The sequence below is a fragment of the Arachis stenosperma genome, chromosome 1 (genome assembly GCF_014773155.1).
Source record: "Arachis stenosperma cultivar V10309 chromosome 1, arast.V10309.gnm1.PFL2, whole genome shotgun sequence".
In the NCBI taxonomy this organism is placed as follows: Eukaryota; Viridiplantae; Streptophyta; class Magnoliopsida; order Fabales; family Fabaceae; genus Arachis; species Arachis stenosperma.
The window spans coordinates 131450446-131470860 of NC_080377.1; the positions used below are offsets into that span (position 1 = coordinate 131450446).

The 20415-nt window shown below is 30.8% G+C and overlaps 1 protein-coding gene across 1 annotated transcript; it reads left to right on the top strand.

Annotated features, from left to right (window-relative positions):
• The first annotated feature begins 253 nt into the window (after positions 1-253).
• Positions 254-1090, top strand: LOC130956238 (uncharacterized). The gene has a single exon (XM_057883318.1). The coding sequence runs from the start codon at positions 313-315 to the stop codon at positions 820-822; it is 510 nt and encodes a 169-aa protein (XP_057739301.1). The 5' UTR covers positions 254-312; the 3' UTR covers positions 823-1090.
• The last annotated feature ends 19325 nt before the right edge of the window (positions 1091-20415 follow it).

The following is a 20415-nucleotide window of genomic DNA, read 5'->3' on the forward strand; positions in this document are numbered from 1 at the left end:
AATAATAATAATAATTAATACAAGACTGATGGAAGAATTATTCCATGTCTTGCCTACCAATATATATCTCTCTACCAAAACTCTCTAACTAAATAATTTGATACTCAAAAAGAATATTGAATAAAATAAATAAATAAATAAATATAGAAAATGAAAAAAATTAACTAAAAGATTGAGTCAACCAAGAGAAGCGTGGACTCTCCACTCTTGCGCACTTATATAAACCCTTCCTCACTTTTCAAACTCGAAAAAAAAAAAAAACAAAAAACTTACTAAAGAGAAGAATTGAAGAAAGAGTTCTTGATTTGGGCCATGGTTTGCGTTTCAGAATCCTCAGATTCTTCCAAGCATAACCGTTCCAATGGCTTCTTTGTAGCAATAACTGCCGTCTTTTCTCTCCTCGCGAAACGTGCCAGCCGCCTCAAGTCCAAACCGAAATTTGCCGCGGCCAAAACCGTGACGGACGGAGGTTTTGACGACGATGATTGGAAAATTGAGTTGAGGACGCCGCCGCCAAAATCTCCGTTGGCAGGGCCAAAGAAGCTGCTCAACAATATAAGCAGCAAGGCGTTGCTGTCGTTCGGCCATCACAACCAGAAGAAAAAGGAAGGTGGTTGTAGTGCCGGGGCGGAGGATGGTTGGGGCGACGGCGGAGTGTGGCAGAAGGAGATACTGATGGGAGGGAAGTGTGAGCCGTTGGATTTTTCCGGCGTTATATATTACGATATCAACGGAAAGCAGGTGAGTGAGGTTCCTCTTAGGTCCCCACGCGCCAGTCCCTTGCCTGGGTATCTCACGCGCCCTAGACAAGAAGCTCACTGAGAAAAAGAAAAGAAAAATAGAAAATGACATGTATTATTACTATTATGATTCATTTCAGTTATTAGATTAATAATCATTAGCCTAAACGGATATGCTTTGGAAAAACGCTTCTTTAGATTTTCTTTTCTTTAGTTTGATTTATTAGTATACTTTTAGTGTTGTTGGAGACTTGGTTTTTCACGTATAGAGTTTGTGATGATGAAATTCAAAATTGTGAGACGTGTATGTGTTCTAGTTTTCAAGTGTGAATTTGAGTGAGTTTGAGGAATGCTTTCATCTATTTATGGCACTAACTTGCTTTAGGAGGGAGCATAATTATGGATTCTGTTGTGATAAGCATGGACGTGGATGCCCATTTCTCCATGTGAAGCTCACATTCTCAAGAGAGAATGTATTTAATAAAGGTTGAAAAAAGGGTGATATTTTTGTGTATAAATAGGGGATGCATTGCATCCATCTGAAGACAACAATAACAATATAACAAAATATTATTCTTCCTTCCTTTTCATACAAATAAATCAATCATCTTTTATGCAATCAAATACCCTTCTCCTTATATTACTATTACAATTCTTCCTCTTCTTCTATTTTATAAGTATTTTAAATTCTATTTTCTATTACTATTTACATATAATATTAATAGCAATATTGACCATCTTTATTATATTGAGATAGTATCAAATGCAAATATCTCTCTCTTTATTTTTAATACTTTTTCTTATCTTTGTATATATATACACAATACAACATATAATATTATTATATATATATAATAATTATTGAGCTAATTATATTAATAATAGAGTCTTCTATTTATACATCTCTATTTTATATCTTTTATTTTACAACACATTATCAGCACGAGACTCTGATCAAATTTTTAGGAAGACTCAGGTAATATTTTCATTATGTCGAAGCTCTCTCATCTTGAATTCAATGCTCTTGATATATCTGGAAACAATTATTTATCATGGATATTAGATGCTGAAATCCATCTTGATTCAATGGATCTTGGAGATACCATTAAAGCTGATAATAATGCATCCCAGAAGGATAAAGCTAAAGCCATGATTTTTCTCCGTCGTCATCTTGACGAAGGATTGAAAAATGAATATCTCACATTAAAAGATCCTGCAGATCTTTGGAAAGACCTTGAAGAAAGGTACAATCATCAGAAAACGGTGATACTTCCTCAAGCCCGGTATGAATGGACGCATTTGCGTTTACAAGATTTTAAATCTATAAATGAATATAATTCTGCAATGTTTCGAATCACCTCACGAATGAAATTGTGTGGGGAAAAATAACTGATCATGATATGTTGGAGAAAACTTTCTCAACCTTCCATGCCTCGAATGTGCTCCTGCAGCAGCAGTATCGAGAGAAAGGGTTTAAAAAATATTCTGAGTTAATTTCTTGCCTTCTTGTTGCCGAACGCAACAATGAGTTGTTATTAAAAAATCATGAAGCGCGCCCAGCTGGCGCCGCCCCATTTCCTGAAGTAAATACGGCAAATCATTACCCCAGAAGAGGTAAATGGCAAGCTTTTAATAACAAGAAAAATTATGGAAGGAAAAAGAATTATGTTCAAAAGAGAGGATCTCACCAGAAGTGGGACAAAGAAAGGAATATCGGGCAGAATAAATCAACCGAGGAGAAGTATTTCCGCTGTGGTGGAAAGGGCCATTGGTCACGTACCTGTCGTACCCCAAGGCACCTAGTCGATCTTTACCAGGCATCTTTGAAAAAGAACGACAAAGGAAAGGAAACAAATTTTGTTTCAAATGATGCTGAGAACTCCACCACTCATTATGATGTATCTGATTTCTTTGAGGACCCTGAAGGAAATATTGGTCATTTGATTAATGATGGAATAGTTTAATATGTGGATTGTGAAGTATCTATGTAAATAAATAATGTAAAGAACTTATAGTTAAGTTTTATTTTCTATGTATTTAAATTTCAAATGTGATGTACATAAATAATGAAATATTAATGTTTATGAATTTTGAAATTATTAAATGTGTCAAATTTTAAAATAAAATTTTGGTATATGACATTATTTTATGTACAGTATTTCTTAGAAAAATAATTCTGATCAAGTATTCAATTTAACTGTGCATGCTACTCATTTTATTATAACTGTGCATGCTACTCATTTTATTATTATTTGTTTTTGAAGAATGGCAAGGATATGTAATGAAGATGTATGCCTTGCGGATAGTGCAAGTTCGCACACTATTCTCAAAAGTGATATATACTTTATCCATCTTGTGCCAAAAGAGGAATATGTTAATACTATTATTGGCTCAGGCAATGTGATAGAAGGCTCCGGAAGAGCTATAATTTTGTTTCCTGGAGGAACAAAATTTATAATAAATAATGCACTATTATCTACCAAGTCTCTGAGGAACTTGTTGAGTTTCAAAGATATTCGCCGAAATGGATATCATGTTGAGACGATGAATGAGGGAAATCATGAGTATTTATGTATCACAACTCATGATTCAAATAAGAAAGTTATATTAGAAAAATTACCCTCTCTTTCATCCGGGTTGTATTATACCAAGATTAGTGCAATTGAATCACATACCATTGTAAACCAGAAGTTTACTAACTCAAATGAGTTCATAACTTGGCATGACCGTTTGGGTCATCCGGGAACAACCATGATGAGGAGAATTATTGAAAATTCTCATGGACATTCACTAAAGAACCAGAAGATTCTTAAAACTAGTGAATTTTGTTGTGCTGCATGTTCTCAGGGAAAGTTAATTTTAAGGCCATCACCAGTAAAGATTGGATTTGAGTCCCCTGGATTCCTAGAAAGGATTCAAGGTGATATATGTGGACCTATTCATCCACCATGTGGATCATTTAGATATTTTATGGTCCTGATAGACGCATCCTCGAGATGGTCACATGTGTGCTTATTATCTTCTCGCAACCTGGCGTTTGCGAGATTACTGGCTCAAATTATTCGATTAAAAGCACAATTTCCAGAAAATCCAATTAAAGCAATTCGTCTTGATAATGCTGGTGAATTTACTTCCCAAGCTTTTGATGCTTATTGTATGGCTAATGGAATAAGGGTTGAACATCCAGTAGCTTATGTTCACACACAAAATGGGTTAGCAGAATCACTTATTAAGCGCCTCCAATTAATTGCTAGACCCTTGCTTATGAGAACAAATCTCCCAACCTCGGTTTGGGGGCATGCTATTTTACATGCTGCAGCACTTATTCGTTTGAGGCCAACGAGTTATCATCAATTCTCTCCTATACAATTAGCTTTTGGCCAGCAGCCAAATGTTTCCCATTTAAGAATATTTGGGTGTGCAATATATGTTCCCATTGCACCACCTAATCGCACCAAAATGGGACCCCAAAGAAAATTGGGGATATATGTTGGATATGATTCTCCCTCTATAGTGAGGTATCTTGAGATACAAACTGGTGATGTGTTTAAAGCCCGGTTTGCGGATTGTCATTTTGATGAATCAAAATTTCCAACATTAGGGGGAGAGAATAAGCTTCCTGAAAAGGAACTTAATTGGAATGCATCATCGTTGATGCATTTAGATCCTCGATCAGGGCAATGTGAACTAGAAGTTCAAAAGATTATACATTTGCAAAGAATAGCAAATGAATTGCCTGATGCATTTTCTGATACAAAGAGGATAACCAAATCTTATATACCAGCGGAAAATGCCTCAATTCGAATTGATGTCCCAGTAGGACAAATAGCCACAGAAGCAAATACACGCCAGAAGCGTGGCAGGCCTATCGGTTCCAAAGATAAAAATCCTCGAAAGAGAAAAGAGGTAAATACGATTCCTGTTGAAAAAGACATAGTAAAGACACCGACAGTTGTCCAAAATTCTGATATAACGCCAGAAGACGTTCAGGTACCTGAAAATTGTGAAAATGATGAGATCTCAATAAATTATGTCTTTACAGGAGAGAAATGGGACCGAAATAAGACAATTGTCAATGAAATATTTGCATATAATGTGGCATTAGATATCATGCATGAAAATAAGGATCTTGAGCCAAGATCAGTCGAAGAATGTCGACAAAGAAATGATTGGCCAAAATGGGAAGCAGCCATGAAGGCTGAATTAGACTCACTTGCAAAACGTGAAGTCTTTGGACCTGTAGTCCGTACACCTGAAGATGTAAAACCTGTTGGATATAAGTGGGTATTTGTGAGAAAACGAAATGAGAAAAATGAAGTTGTGCGCTACAAAGCCCGACTTGTGGCACAAGGTTTTTCACAAAGGCCCGGTATAGATTATGAAGAAACGTATTCCCCTGTAGTGGATGCGATAACATTGCGTTATTTGGTCAGTTTATCTGCATATCATAAACTGCATATGCATTTAATGGATGTGGTAACAGCCTATTTGTACGGCTCATTAGATCGGGATATCTATATGAAAGTCCCTGAAGGACTAAAGATATCTAAACCATCCAGTGAATATTCGCAAGGGTTATACTCAGTCAAATTGCAAAGATCTTTATATGGTCTAAAGCAATCTGGACGAATGTGGTATAATCGTCTTACTGAGTATCTGGCCAAAAACAGTTTCAAGAATGATGATATCTGCCCATGTGTTTTCATAAAGAAAACTACATCTGGGTTCATTATAATTGCTGTGTACGTTGATGATTTAAATATCATTGGGACTCCTGAAGAGATTCCAACAATTATAAAAACTCTAAAAGAAGAGTTTGAGATGAAAGATCTTGGAAAGACTAAGTTTTGTCTCGGCCTGCAGATCGAGCATATAAAAGGTGGGATCTTTATTCATCAAACAACATACACAGAAAAGATCTTGAAAAGATTTTATATGGATAAGTCACATCCATTAAGTACACCAATGATCGTAAGATCTTTGGATGTGAAAAAGGATCAATTCCGTCCTAAAGAAGAAAATGAAGATATCCTTGGTCCTGAAGTACCATATCTTAGTGCCATTGGAGCGCTAATGTATCTTGCTAATAATACGCGACCTGACATATCATTCGCGGTGAATTTACTAGCAAGGTATAGTTCCTCTCCAACCAGAAGACATTGGAGTGGAATCAAACAAATTTTTCGATATCTTCATGGAACGGTTGATATGGGATTGTTTTATCCCTATGGATCCAAGTCACAACTAGTTGGCTATGCAGATGCCGGATACTTGTCTGATCCTCATAAAGGGAGATCTCAAACAGGATACCTGTTCACATATGGTGGTACAGCTATATCTTGGAGGTCCACGAAACAGACAATTGCTGCAACATCCTCTAATCATGCTGAAATACTGGCGATTCATAAAGCTAGTCGCGAGTGTTTTTGGCTGAGGAGTTTGATTCAATATATTATGTCATCATGTGGATTGATTGATCATAAGATAGCTCCAACTGTCCTGTTTGAAGATAATACAGCATGCATTGCTCAACTTAAAGGCGGATACATTAAAGGCGATAGAACAAAGCATATTTCTCCCAAATTCTTCTTCACTCATGATCTTCAAAATCAAGGGACAATTGATGTCCAACAGATCCGCTCAAGTGACAATCTGGCAGATTTGTTCACAAAGTCACTCCCAAAATCTTCCTTTGAAAGATTGGTACATGAAATTGGGATGCGCCGATTTCGAGACATTAACTGATGTCGACAAGAGGGGGAGACTGTACTCTTTTTTCCTTGGTCAGGTTTTTTCCCATTGGGTTTTTCTTGACAAGGTTTTTAATGAGGCAGCCCCATCATTAAAGGATATTGTACTCTTTTTCCTTCACTAAGATTTTTTTCCAATGGGTTTTTCTTTAGTAAGGTTTTAACGAGGCAATAATCCTAAAATGGTCATCCAAGGGGGAGTGTTGTGATAAGCATGGACGTGGATGCCCATTTCTCCATGTGAAGCTCACATTCTCAAGAGAATGTATTTAATAAAGGTTGAAAAAAGGGTGATATTTTTGTGTATAAATAGGGGATGCATTGCATCCATCTGAAGACAACAATAACAATATAACAAAATATTATTCTTCCTTCCTTTTCATACAAATAAATCAATCATCTTTTATGCAATCAAATACCCTTCTCCTTATATTACTATTACAATTCTTCCTCTTCTTCTATTTTATAAGTATTTTAAATTCTATTTTCTATTACTCTTTACATATAATATTAATAGCAATATTGACCATCTTTATTATATTGAGATAGTATCAAATGCAAATATCTCTCTCTTTATTTTTAATACTTTTTCTTATCTTTGTATATATATACACAATACAACATATAATATTATTATATATATATAATAATTATTGAGCTAATTATATTAATAATAGAGTCTTCTATTTATACATCTCTATTTTATATCTTTTATTTTACAACAGATTCTTAATATAACTTCTTTTTTTTTTACTATTATAAATGAAATTATGTAGTTATAATTCAATGCGCATATGAAGTTGGTTTTAATAAAATTCATTGAGTGCCATGTAGCTACATAAATAATTAAATGAGAGGTCATTTGATGTTTGTGTGTAATTAGATTCTGCGATTGAGTAATAGCATATGGAAATGAAAATTAATGATGTGTATTTAATTATTCAATAGTGCTTTTGGGAGATTATAAAAAGAGTAATTTTACACGTATAAATATTTTTGACAATTAAATTTAATTAATTTAATTTAATATTAATAAAATTATTATTATCATTTTTATTTATTTAATATTACTCACTCAAATTTTATTATTTAATTTAGCTAAATTTAATTTAAAAAAATTATGTGTAATATTTTTTTAAAATAATTGTTTGAATAGAGTTAAATTATTTTATTTAGTATTTAATTATTATTAAAATAATTGTATAATTTTAAATATAATAATATATAATTATAAATATTATATATATAAAATAAAAATCTTATATTAAATAAGATAATTTTAATTATTATCTATCTAATATTACTGTGACTATTTATGCTACGAATTTGCTTATAATTTGTTATTAGAAAAAATAATATATATATATATAAATTAAATATTATATATTTGTGTATATTTATATTTGTTATTTTATATATTTTAATGTGTATTTTATATTTAAATATATATTTTATATAAATAATTAATTTATGTTATTTTATATATTTTAATGTGTATATTATGTTTTATATATTTTTTATACCATAACAATTACCGATCAAATCATATATGCAATGCAATTCCAACTACTGCATTTGTGGATAGTTTTCAAGGAAAAAAAATTAACCGGGTCAAATACGTAACGAAGAATACTCGCACTCTAATTATCAAATATAATAGAATATATACAATGGGTGATGATATTATATAACTAAGTTATTTTATTAATTAAATTTAACTAAGTTAGTACAATAGCAGTTTTTGGTAAATAAAAGTGAATTGAAGAAAAAGAAATGTATAAAAAGAAAAAAAAAGTTTGGCTGAATTTTTTTTTCGATTGTTATTAGTATTCTCGACTATTATAGATTATAGAAATATTTACATTTTAGGAGAATTTTTGCTAAAATATTTTAAAAAATTTTGAATAAAAAAAAATAAAAAATTATAATTAGTATTATATATTATTTTTTATTTTTGTTTTAATTTTTTATATTTACATAAGTGTTAAAATAATGATAACATATAAGTTGAAGGACTCAAAAATATTTTGATTCATAAAGATACTAATATATGTAGAATTTTTTAATTTTGGCTGAATTTGTGAAACTAATTAATATAGACACTAATATTATTTTTCTTTAAAACAATCATAGTTAAATAAAATATATTTAAATTATATATGTTACTACTTATTATATATTATATAAATATTGATTTTCTTAATAAATTAGTTAATATAACAATTAATTAAAAATAATACAATTTGATAAATTATGTGTATAATTTATATTAAAAAATTATTATAAAATAAATATTGTGCTTTTATAACTAAAAAAATAAAAAATATTACAAAATCAAGTTATATTTTATAACAAAATTTTATGATAGAAAAAATGATATTGTTACAAAAAAATATTTTAAAAGTAAAAAAATATTGTCACTTTTGTAACAAATTTTAATTTTTACATTAAAAAAATTTGTTACAAAATGTTATTTTGTATTATAATAATTTTATGTTTTGTTACAAATTTTTTTGTAATAAAATATGCTATAACAATTTTATAACAATTTCTTTTATTATAAATTTCTTTCATTTCAAACTTCAAATTTTTTAACAATTTCTTTATTATAAATATTGATTTTTCTTGTAGTTCCGAAATAATAGGAAATAAATTCAGTCTAATTACTTTATAAAAATTAATAAAATTACTGCTATCACACCTAAACACTTGAATATACCTAAATAAATTACTCTCTTTTAACATTGCTATTAAGGAGTCACTAATTTAGATTTTAGACACATATACTTATTATATCATCGTCAAATATATAGTTTCACAAAATTTTTAATTAGGTTTTTATATTTTTTTTAATTGAGTTTTTACACCAATTTTTTTCAATTAAGTCTCTCTTAGTAATAATTAACTTAATTGTATAGGAACCCAATTAGAAAAAAATTAATGCAGAGATTCAAATAAAAAGAAAAAAATATAAAAACTCAATTGAAAAAAATTTGGTACAGAAACCCAATTAAAAAAAAAAATAGAAAAACCTAATTAAAAATTTCACAAAACTATAAAAACCAACAGAATAATTAAACCATACCTAATTAATACTTCTATTATAATGTTAACTATTAATTATATTTCTCCAATTATTGATGTATCTGAACTCCTTAAAAAAAAAACATATTGGATTGTCACCTTACCACATTATTGTACAAAGTTTTTAAATCTATTTATTTTAAAATTCAACCTCTAATAACTATTATAATCACGGTATGTCTAATTGACCAAACAAGAATCATTTGAAACATTTTTTTATATCAAATTCTTCAAAGGAATGAGTTTCAAATAATACAACTATTTTATTTATTAATAAAATTTAGTTACTTAATTAAGACACATGAATATATAATTTAGAGGCGCGGGAAATTCGGTACAAGACAACAGAATAAAGGAATATGAAAAAATATATTTGATTAGGTCTTATCCGAATTTGATCCTCTTGCAATTAATGGGATGGACCAATGCTCTTAATTTAAAACCTTAAACAAGTTGAATATATGATGGAGGATTCCTATTCATAACAAGTGCAAGATATATTATTTTCTTGTTCTAAGTGATAGGGGAACAACTTCATTCTTTAATTTGTTCTTTAATCAAACGTAGTGCTATCAATTGAATCAAAATTATATACTAGGATATTTAATTAATTCAATATAGCTAGACAACTTAGACTACAGTGTGGGAGGTCGTTCTATATTTAAAATACACCGTAAACATCAACAAAATACAAGAATAATGATAATAACCAAGTTAGAATAAGGAAACATCTGGTTTTATTATTTTAAGGTTGAATAAATTATGCAGGTTATATAGATTTAGCATAATTTTAATTAAGTAGCTTTATTTTTTAGAAGTTTTTTTTAAGCTCTTATATTTCATGATCTTTATATTATAGAAAAATATTAAGTAATTAACGTTTTTATCTTGCATTATTTGATCAGTTAATAATAACTAATTCTCTATCTTTTTCTACTAAAAAATGTTAGCCCCTACTATTCTTGGTCGCTTTCTTTTTTCTTTATGTTATTGTAGAAAATCTTTTTAAGAATTTGGTTAAAATCCGTTTTAAAATTAAGCCATATTTTAAGAATATAATAATGAATTTTTACAATTTTTATTAATTATTATATTAAAATGTAAAAAAAATTATCTTTTCAATAATAGTAAAATATTTTCTTCAAAGAAAATTACATATTTCCTATCTAATTATGTTATTATAAAGTTCAATTTAAAGGATGTAATTAAAATGTGTTCTAATATTATATTTTAAGAACATAATAATAGAAATTTCTAAATATTCAATGCATTAAAAATATAAAAATTAAATATTTTTAATAACATATTTTTTTATTAACATATTTTTTTATAGTGTTCTTAAAATTTATCTTTAAAATATGTTAGCAAGAATTTTTTTTTAAAAGAAAAAGATACTTAATTTTCCATCTTTGGTGAATCATCTAAAAACTAATTAAGCAAATCTTTGTTTCTTCCTTGTGCATAACCTCATCAATGTTTTGAAGCCTGAAAACGCACGCACATACATTCAAAATTTCAAACCCTTCCATATTTGTTTCTTTTTATCTTTTCAGGAGATTTAAGTTTATGTCAAATTTGTGTTTTTGCTACGTTACCTCATTGACGTATTTATTAAAGCTTTATGCATTAACTAAACACAAAATAATAAGTACGTTGTTCAATTTCATCAATTAATGTAAGATTAGGCTAGACCGGGTCACAAACCTAATTAAAAAGTAAACTAAATAAATTAGGAGATTTGGTATACCATTTCATTAGTAAATTATTCACGTGGTCAAAATAGAAAAAAGTGAATGTTGGTTTGACTTTCGACTAATATATAGCGTGCCTAGTTGACATAATGAGGCTTCAATGAAGATTGAAGAACAAAGAAAAAAACAAAAATGTTTAATCTGACTCATTCAAAATACGGCGGAAACCGCGGTTTACTTCACGATATGTATCTATCAAAGTATCAAACAGTTTGAGCAATGGAGTTAGGAAAAAGGAGACCCAAAAGTGGTTTATTTCTCTTCTAAAAAGTCTACTATCATAAGTATCATGGAGGCTATTTAATTTTCGGCATTAAGTGCCACATTCAAGTTAAAGATCGTATATATTATTTGAAGAAAATTATTTTTTTTTATAGAAAAAATATAGATAGACAACTCAAACCAAGCAACTTTTTAAACAACTCTAATTAATAGATATTTATTTTATTTTTTAAAAATTAAGAATTGAATTATCACTAATCAAAATTTATCTTAATTTTATTTTCATTTTCAGTCCCCAAAAATCCTAATCTCTTTCTCCCAAGCCCTCCAGCCCGCTCACGCTGTCCTTTCTCCAATTCGTTCGTCGTGTCTCTACCCTAATCTCCTTGCATCCATTGCTACTGCTATTTCATCCGCCTTTCATGCAAGGAAGACAGCTAGCATCGGATATCTGCGCATCGTTATTGCGTCCCTTCGGCCACCCTTCCTCGCGTGGAGCCGATCTCTCACTCGCCGCCTTTCTGCTGCGCGCCTTCTATCGTAGACTTGCCGTTGCACTGTCAAGAGTTCGTGAGCCCCCATCGCCGCTGCAGACCGCCGCTAGGTATGACCATTGACGCATCACACCTCGCGCCAGACACGTTTGAGTTTTCGTCTCTGTAGGTTTTCTGAGCCAGCGTCGCCGGCCCTTCGACGCCGATCTCCTCCTGCTGCCAGCCCGTTTTATTTGGTCGCTGTTGCAGGCCTTTCGAGAGAGCAACGCTGGCACATTGTTTTCGAATCCAAATCAAGTATAGTCATTCAATGGTTCAATCTCCCTCTCCAAATTTCTTATTTGTCCAAGTGCATGTGTATGATGTTTGAATTTTGGTGATCAAGTATGTTATTCACTATTTTTGGAATTTTTGTTAGTGTTATGTTGTTTCTGTTATAAACTATGATGACGAGGGTGACAGATGTTGGCTCTGTATCGGAATGCCTGATTTTTTTGTTGTTGTTGGGTTCTTGTGGAATTTGTGCTATTTGTTGATTTTGAGGTTTGTGTTTTGTTGTTGCTAATAAAGATTATTCTTGTCTTTTTTATTTAGTGATTTTTTGCATTTACTGTGATAATACTAGTAACATCCTGTATTTTTCCAATTACTCCCTTTTGTTAGGGAGGTTATTGAGATCTCCTTTCTAAATTAGTAGGAGAGATTATAGGAGTTGGATATTTATCAGAACAAGTTAGGGATAAGTCTATGTTGCTGTGACCGACCTCCATGAGGTCAGATAGTGGATCTGGACTCTAGTATGTAGATCATTGATGAGACTTTTGATCATTTTGGGCCTAATTCTTTTAATAGGAAGAGGTATGAACAATTGTTATTTTTTCTTTTTATAAGAGAATTAGATTTCATAATTGATCATAGCGTCCTTAATTAAAATTAAAAACGAATAATTATAATAGGAATCGTAATAATGGGCTATATGTTTTTGAGTACTTTTAATTTAAATTATTTTTAAGCATAGAACCACTAAAATTAGAATATTAGTGATTCGAATATATATAATAATCTTCATTAGATGAAAATTAATATATCTCATTTATTAAATTCTTTGCTCCTTGGCATCCGAAGTCAGTAGATAACACGCTCGCCTACAAATTTCTTTGTTAGTAGAGTCAAATAAAGGATAATACATTAAAATAAACATGTATAACGCGAAAACATTAAATAATACCTGGATACCAATGGAAAAGTAAATGTGTCAAAACCATAAGGTTTCAGCGTAAGGAACTTCCAGAATATCCAAAACTGTAGTATCTAAAGTGGTTCAACCAAGATAGTGACATTTATGTTAGTCACTCGACACATGGATCTATACAATCATGCCAATACAGTTGAACCCCAGCTATAATTTTCCAACTCGTCAAGCTTTGCCATATATGGCAACCACTGAAGGCGAACCCGATTTCCATTCTTGTCACCAAAAAGCTGAGTGGATAGTAGTATCATAATGTAAGAACGAGCATATATATGGACTGTGTCCTCACTAGCATCGGCTGGGAGCACTCTAAATCTCTCATGGAACCATGTGAGGTAGATCGTCATCTGCTTAACTTTATTCCGTGGCAACAACTCGCCAAATAAATCCAAAAACCACTCCCAAACTGGTTTTTCATTAGAAATGAATTATTTGAAGTTAGTGAGGCACACACTAACAGCCGCCCCATCAACGGAAAACCCCAACTAATACGCCAAATCCTACATCATGATGGTTCACTCTCCGACAATATGTAGAAGGTGTGCATCTCAAAATACCACCTCTCAATGAATGCACTCACCATAGGCTCATATGGCCAGAACCAATGAGTGCACAACCTAGCTAAGTGATACAAACTAGCAGTTTCTAAATAAGGTATGATCCAATCATGTAGAGGCATATTCTGTTGCATTCTAACATTATAAATACATCTAGTTGGCTGCATCATACAAAAAAAAAAGATAAATACGTATTAATTAAATCTTAGCAAATAAAAGACTAACACATAAATTATTTATAAAAATTTCCTAATCAAAATTTAAATATACAAATGCGTGTTATTTATCTAATCTTTCAAATATACAAACACTATACAAATGTATGGTGAGAAAAAGTATAAAAGGACTAGCATATAAACAACTACCGCCAATGTTTTACTCCAACGAAAAGTCTTATAGTTAAAAAAAAGCAACTGACATTGATGCCTCCAGCAATGTGAGCAACGCCATTCATTCGATACAAACGTTTTTATTCCATAACCCCACTAGAGTATGGTGCTCGCATGATTCTCCCTATCCCAATTTTTTCTCAAGCGCTTGAATGAACAATCTGTCGCTAGATGTCGCGGTTTTATAACACTACTACATGTAAATCGCGATAGGCAGAAGCGATTTCATTAGCTTGTTGATTTGCTCAATAACCATGGTAGGTAGAGTGGTTTAGTCTTTCCTAATCTACGACTGGCTGCAGCGGATTATGGTCAATTGATGGTTGTTTTTAATCCGCGATAGGGTGTTGCGGATTACATAAAGATGGTAAAATGTGGTAGGCTGCCGCAGTTTACATAGAGTTGATATAGGACACAAATGTAACCTGTTTCAGAAAATTGCATTTGTATAAATATGAACTCCAATTATTTTGTTTGTGCCATTTGCCCTAATAATAATGATAAATATTAAATAATTAATTGTTTATTCTATGATGAATTTTAAATATGGATAATTTTTTAAGTGATTCTTTTTAAATTGAGTTGTAATTTAATTCATAAGAATTCAATTTGAAATAAGATAAAATAAGATTTGAATTGAGATTTAAATTTAGAATCAATTACCAATCTCTCTCTCTCTCTATATATATATATATGTCATTTAGTCCATCTTATTTTAATAATATTTTAAACACAAAATATATCAATAGAATTACTTTATTATTTTCGTTGTGTGGTAAGAATACTTCATAATCCTACCGTGTTATCAGAGCCATGATCTTTTTTGTATTTAAAATTTTATTTTTAATTACCAAAATTTACAAAGTAATAGGATTAATTCAATTTTTGTTATTATACATAGTTAATGAAGGTGATTCATAATAGATGGCATGAAATGCTATTATCGAAATTATAAATTTATATTGCATGTTATGAAAACTGTTAAGGAACATATTATTTTTTATTTAAGAAATAAAAAAAGAGAAAGATAAATAAATTTTATATTTTGTTTATGAGGAGCGACTCAGAAGACTTATACTCAAAGATAAAATTTATATAAGTATTTGATGCATGGAATGAATAATTTTTACTTAAATTTAGACAACTTAGGAGTATAAAATATAATTCAATTAAATAATGACTTGACAACCAAGTAACTATTTGAGATTAGAATTATATGGGATACATTTCATCATCTATTTGAAATATACATGAGTAATGACTTGACAACCAAAGTACTCATTTATGATTTTAAATATTTCTTAATACTTAATTTAAAGAATAAATATTTCTTATCTTTTTATAATAATATTTATTATAAAAAGTGTTATTTATGTGTGTGAACATATACTCACATTTATTTTTTCTGTTTAGATTCATAAATAATATGTTTGTTCTGTCATTGCATAGCATACTTGAAAATAACAAATTGGTTGGAGCCAATTATGATGACTGGTATCGCAACTTGAAAATTATTCTCACGCATGAAAAGCTAATTGATATAATTGATACGCTTGCTGTTATGACTCCAATCCCTAAAGAGGATGAAAGTATTGATGACGAAGCAACAAAAACTTATGAGAAGTATTTAGAAAGTTGTCTTATTGCCTATGAGAAGTATTTGAAAAGTTGTCTTACTGTCAAATGTGCAACCATGGGTTCTAATCTTAAAGACAATATCAGGATGTGGATCCACCAACTATTGTTGAACATCTTAAGAAGATGTATAGTACATAAAGTAAGACAACCCAATATTAAGTGTCCAAAACCATGTTTAGATCCACATTGGCTGTCGAATCCTGTGTTCTTAAGATGATTGATCTTATTGAACAACTTGAGAAGTTGGGATGCACATTAGTCAAAGAACTCTTACAAAATTTGATCTTATATTATCTCCCAGAAACCTTTTTATAGTTCATTATTATCTTTAATATGATAAAATTAAGTTGTGATCTTCATAAGATGCTCAGCATCCTACTTGATTAATGGAATCAAATTGTATCTGAGAAAAAAAAAAGAGTTGCTATGGTAGTTAGTAACTCTTCTAAGAAGAAAGAAAAGTGAACCAAAAAAAGAAATGGAAAGAATAATTCTAAAAGAGAATCGATTGCACCCAAAGGTGGTGTGACCAAACCCAAGAATAAGCAAGAATACTGACAAAAATGATGTTGAATATTTTTATTGCTAAAGCAAAGATCATTGAAAAAAAAAATTTAAGGAGTATGTTGCTTCTCTAAAAACCAAAGAGAAATGGACTACGAGTATGTTGTTAATCATTTGTTTATCTGCTATGGGTTTACTTGGTAGGTGTGGTGTACTTGGTTGACATACTTTGATACAGTTTTGGTTGTTCTGGGCACGATCAAGGAGCTGTTTGAAAGTTAGACAGAAGAGCCTGGCAGAAAAGTTGAGCATAATAAACGGTTAGTTGGATTCTGTACAATAATTTGGAATAATTGGATGAAACGAAATGTGAGAATATTTAAGAATGAAGAAGGTAGAGTTGAGGACATCAAATTGAGGTCGGTGTTGAGCTTCAAAGAGTGGTCTGGTGCTGATCCATGAGGTTGTTGATGGTAATGCCGGAGACGACAATGGATTAGTCGCTTTGGTACTTTTTGTTTTTTTCCTTTTTTCTTGTGTCTTGGTTCTTTGTGTCGCTCCACTTTAATGTGTTGAGCTTTTCTTTGTTAAAAAAAAAAGGACAACGAGTAAGCAGATGACCGAAAAAGGAAGAAACTTACTTTCAAGTTGGAAACAGAGCAAATCATGTTGTTGTAGCTATATCATTTATTTCTTTAACAATGTCTATAGGCAAGACATTAGTATTGGAGAATTATCTTTATGTTTTAAATTTTGTTGCAAATATTATTTCTATTTCTATGTTAGGCACGTGATTTTTAATTTAATATTAAAAATGACATTTGTTCTATTTATTATAGCGATGATTTATACATAAATGGCTATCTTCAGTATAACATTTATATTCTTCTAGATTTGCACTACAAGATTTTTGTTTATTTGTGGCAGTTTTTTTCTTATTTGTGGAGGTTTATAACCCCCACCAAATGGTTTGTGGGAGTTTCTAAAACTCCCAAAATTTGAGGTGCCACGAGGCCTTTTGTGAGGGTTTTTAAAAACCTCCACAATCTATTCAGTGGAGGTTTTGTGTGTGTTTTAATGGGGTTTTATATTGGACTTTTGTGACGATTTTAAATCACTTTTGTGGCAGTTTAAAACCCCCACAAATTATTTTTTAATTTAAAAAAATAATTATTTTGTGAGACTTTCAAACTTCCACAAATCTTGTAATTATTTATTTATTTTTAATTTCAAATCATTCATTAATCTTATCTAATTTACATACTTTTAAATTAAAAATTTATTTTTTAATATCAAAAATGATAAACACACTCAAAGAGAAATCTTAAACACCAATTTGGTTCAGAAACTCCATAAAATCACTACAAAACAAGATAATCCAATTAACATTTGCTGCTTTCTTGTCATCTTTTCATAAAACAAGTTCCACACAAGGATCAAATACTAAACAAAATTAATGATAACACAAGATGAAATAAAGCCCTCTGCGTGCAGCAAATTTTAATAGCCACAGTTATTTCAACTCAATGAATAAATAACATAAAAATGAAGTACAATTGGTGGATGCAGGATCGAAACCTTCAAAGAGAGAGAGCTTAACAAAGAATAAGGGAAAGAAAAAAGAATCTCGTATTTTGTTTAGTTTAAAGTTTAAATGAAGAACTAAGTCAATCAAACAAATGAAATGCAACAAGACATTCCAGCTTGTATTTCTCTTTAAAAGAATAAGGAACACATATTACAAATTTATAATAATCCTATCACAACCCACATACGATGGACAATATATTTATATTTAGCCCTTATATTTATTATATATAGAAACAGAAACCCTCTTAACTATTTCTAAGTTGAATTCCACATGTCAGAAAATGTTTGGATTAATACCTCCAGATTCTGTCATTTGAAAGTTGACTTTGTCATGGTGACAAATTCATCAAGGTGGCAGCACATTGAATGGTTTACATCTCCATAATCAAGTTTCACATAAAATGTCCAGCCTTACTAGAATTTGAATTTATCTTTGCCCCATGTTAACTGTAAACATTGTAGGACTTGGTGATTTCTTGTTTTGCATACTTTATTTATTTGAATGATAAACACTTAAACAGCAATGTTTTATATAGACCTATGACTCATGTTACAAAGGTATTAATATTATTTGCTTAAAGTGAAAGAAATTAAAAAACCAGGATCAGATTCCACTGCCTTAGCATTCAACCTCGGTACCTCATGCAGAGAAAACTATTGCTAAAAGTATCAAAAGCAAAGTCAATGGAATAAAATTCAAAGACCAGATAAATAAATTACAACCTATACATATTTGACAAGTTTGAGTTTAGAAAATATAAATAAACAAGAGGTTTGAGCTACAAACCAGAGTATTTGTTGGTACTCGGCACTGACATTTCCCAATTAAATCTGCAAAAGCAAATCCTATAGTCCAATTAAAAAATTTTCATTAGGAAATCAAATGGAAATCAACACATATTTCAGTATGCTACAGAAATAAGGTACAATAAATATGACTATAAAGTAAACTAGTCTCAAAACTGGTTGTGGCATTTCTTAAGAGTTGCTCTTCAAAGCTGTCTGGTTTTTATCATTACGAAGTTGTTGGAATTCTCTGTGCTTAGCAGCTCTAAGTTCAAGAATGTTGGGAGGTATTGGTTTTATGGAGCCATGCAAGTACACCAGATGAAAGAATTCTTGAAAGAGAGAACCCATACGTTTATTCGGTCTGCCACCCAGAAATTGGTAATTCCATGGTGCTTCTTTGAAAGCCCACCAAGAACAAATATCCTTGCTGCGAACGTCGCTTTGTCTGCAGTTTCGGCCCATGTCGTACTCAACAAAATATTGTAAAACAAGTTAAAACAGCAACCAAAAAGAACTAATGAAGAAAATAAAAAGGAGTGAGGAAACTTAAGGAAAGCAAGTGGGAATTTTATCTTACTTGACCACTCCCAAATCAAATTTCATCGGCTGCACGGGGAGCTAGTTGAACGGTAATATGATATAGGACAGATTGTCGAATGCATGACATTAGTAGTTACAAATTAGAGAAACAATGAAAGGCTCTAAACACAATTCTGTAAAAGTGCAATTTAATGCAGTTTAATTGATCTAAGCAAAGAATCCATACATGAGCATTCCTTCGTTAAATTTGATAGGATCTATCTTCACCCGCACATAACCCAATTCCCTACCAACTTTGGGAGCAATTGTGACCTGCATCAAAAGCAACATAAAGCTAAAATGTCAATTGGTGAATGCAGGATCGAAGCCTTCAAAGAGAGAGAGCTTGTCAGCTTTGATTTTGGTATCACCATACTATCCATCACATGAGAACCAATCGCATAGTTGTTATAATTAGAAGTCCGTTTCTTCACCTGTATAACAATACAAAGAAACCTTGCTGATTATCATGTATCAATATGAATATGATGTTATAATATTGTTAGATAGAAATATCTTACCAATTGATATTGTTGCTGCAAGGTTTCTTTTCTTAGATTGTGAGTCTGGTTGCATACATTACATATAAATAGAATTAAAATTTGAAAAGAGAGGAAGAAATAATAGAGAAGAAGAGTACCTGTCTTCTATCCAAGACATGTGTTCGGATTGGAAGGCAACATGAACGACATTATTCTCTTCTTCCACGCTTGCATTGTCGCATTGTAGTGTAGTAATTCATCCCAATCAAAGACTCCAAGTAAAAGACTGATACTTTATATATTTAAAAAGTCATGATGCTTTTCAGAGTGCAAAACTGGGTCTTTAAGGTTGAAAATGATGGTAAGAGTTGGAATACAAATGAATAGAAATTAAAACCACTAACCTTAATTGATGCTGGGAACTAATTCCTACAAATTAAAAATAATATTCTTTGTTATACTCTATTATAAAATAACAGAATTTTTTAGTTAAAAAATATAAGATCAATTATATATTCACTGCATATCACTGCCTGCATATCCACTCTACCATCCGAATTAAGTTTTCTTGAAAGGGAATGTTCCTATGAAGTA

Coding starts and splice junctions, on each gene's coding strand:
- LOC130956238 (XM_057883318.1), top strand. CDS start 313: ATGGTTTGCGTTTCAGAATCCTCAGATTCTTCCAAGCATAACCGTTCC.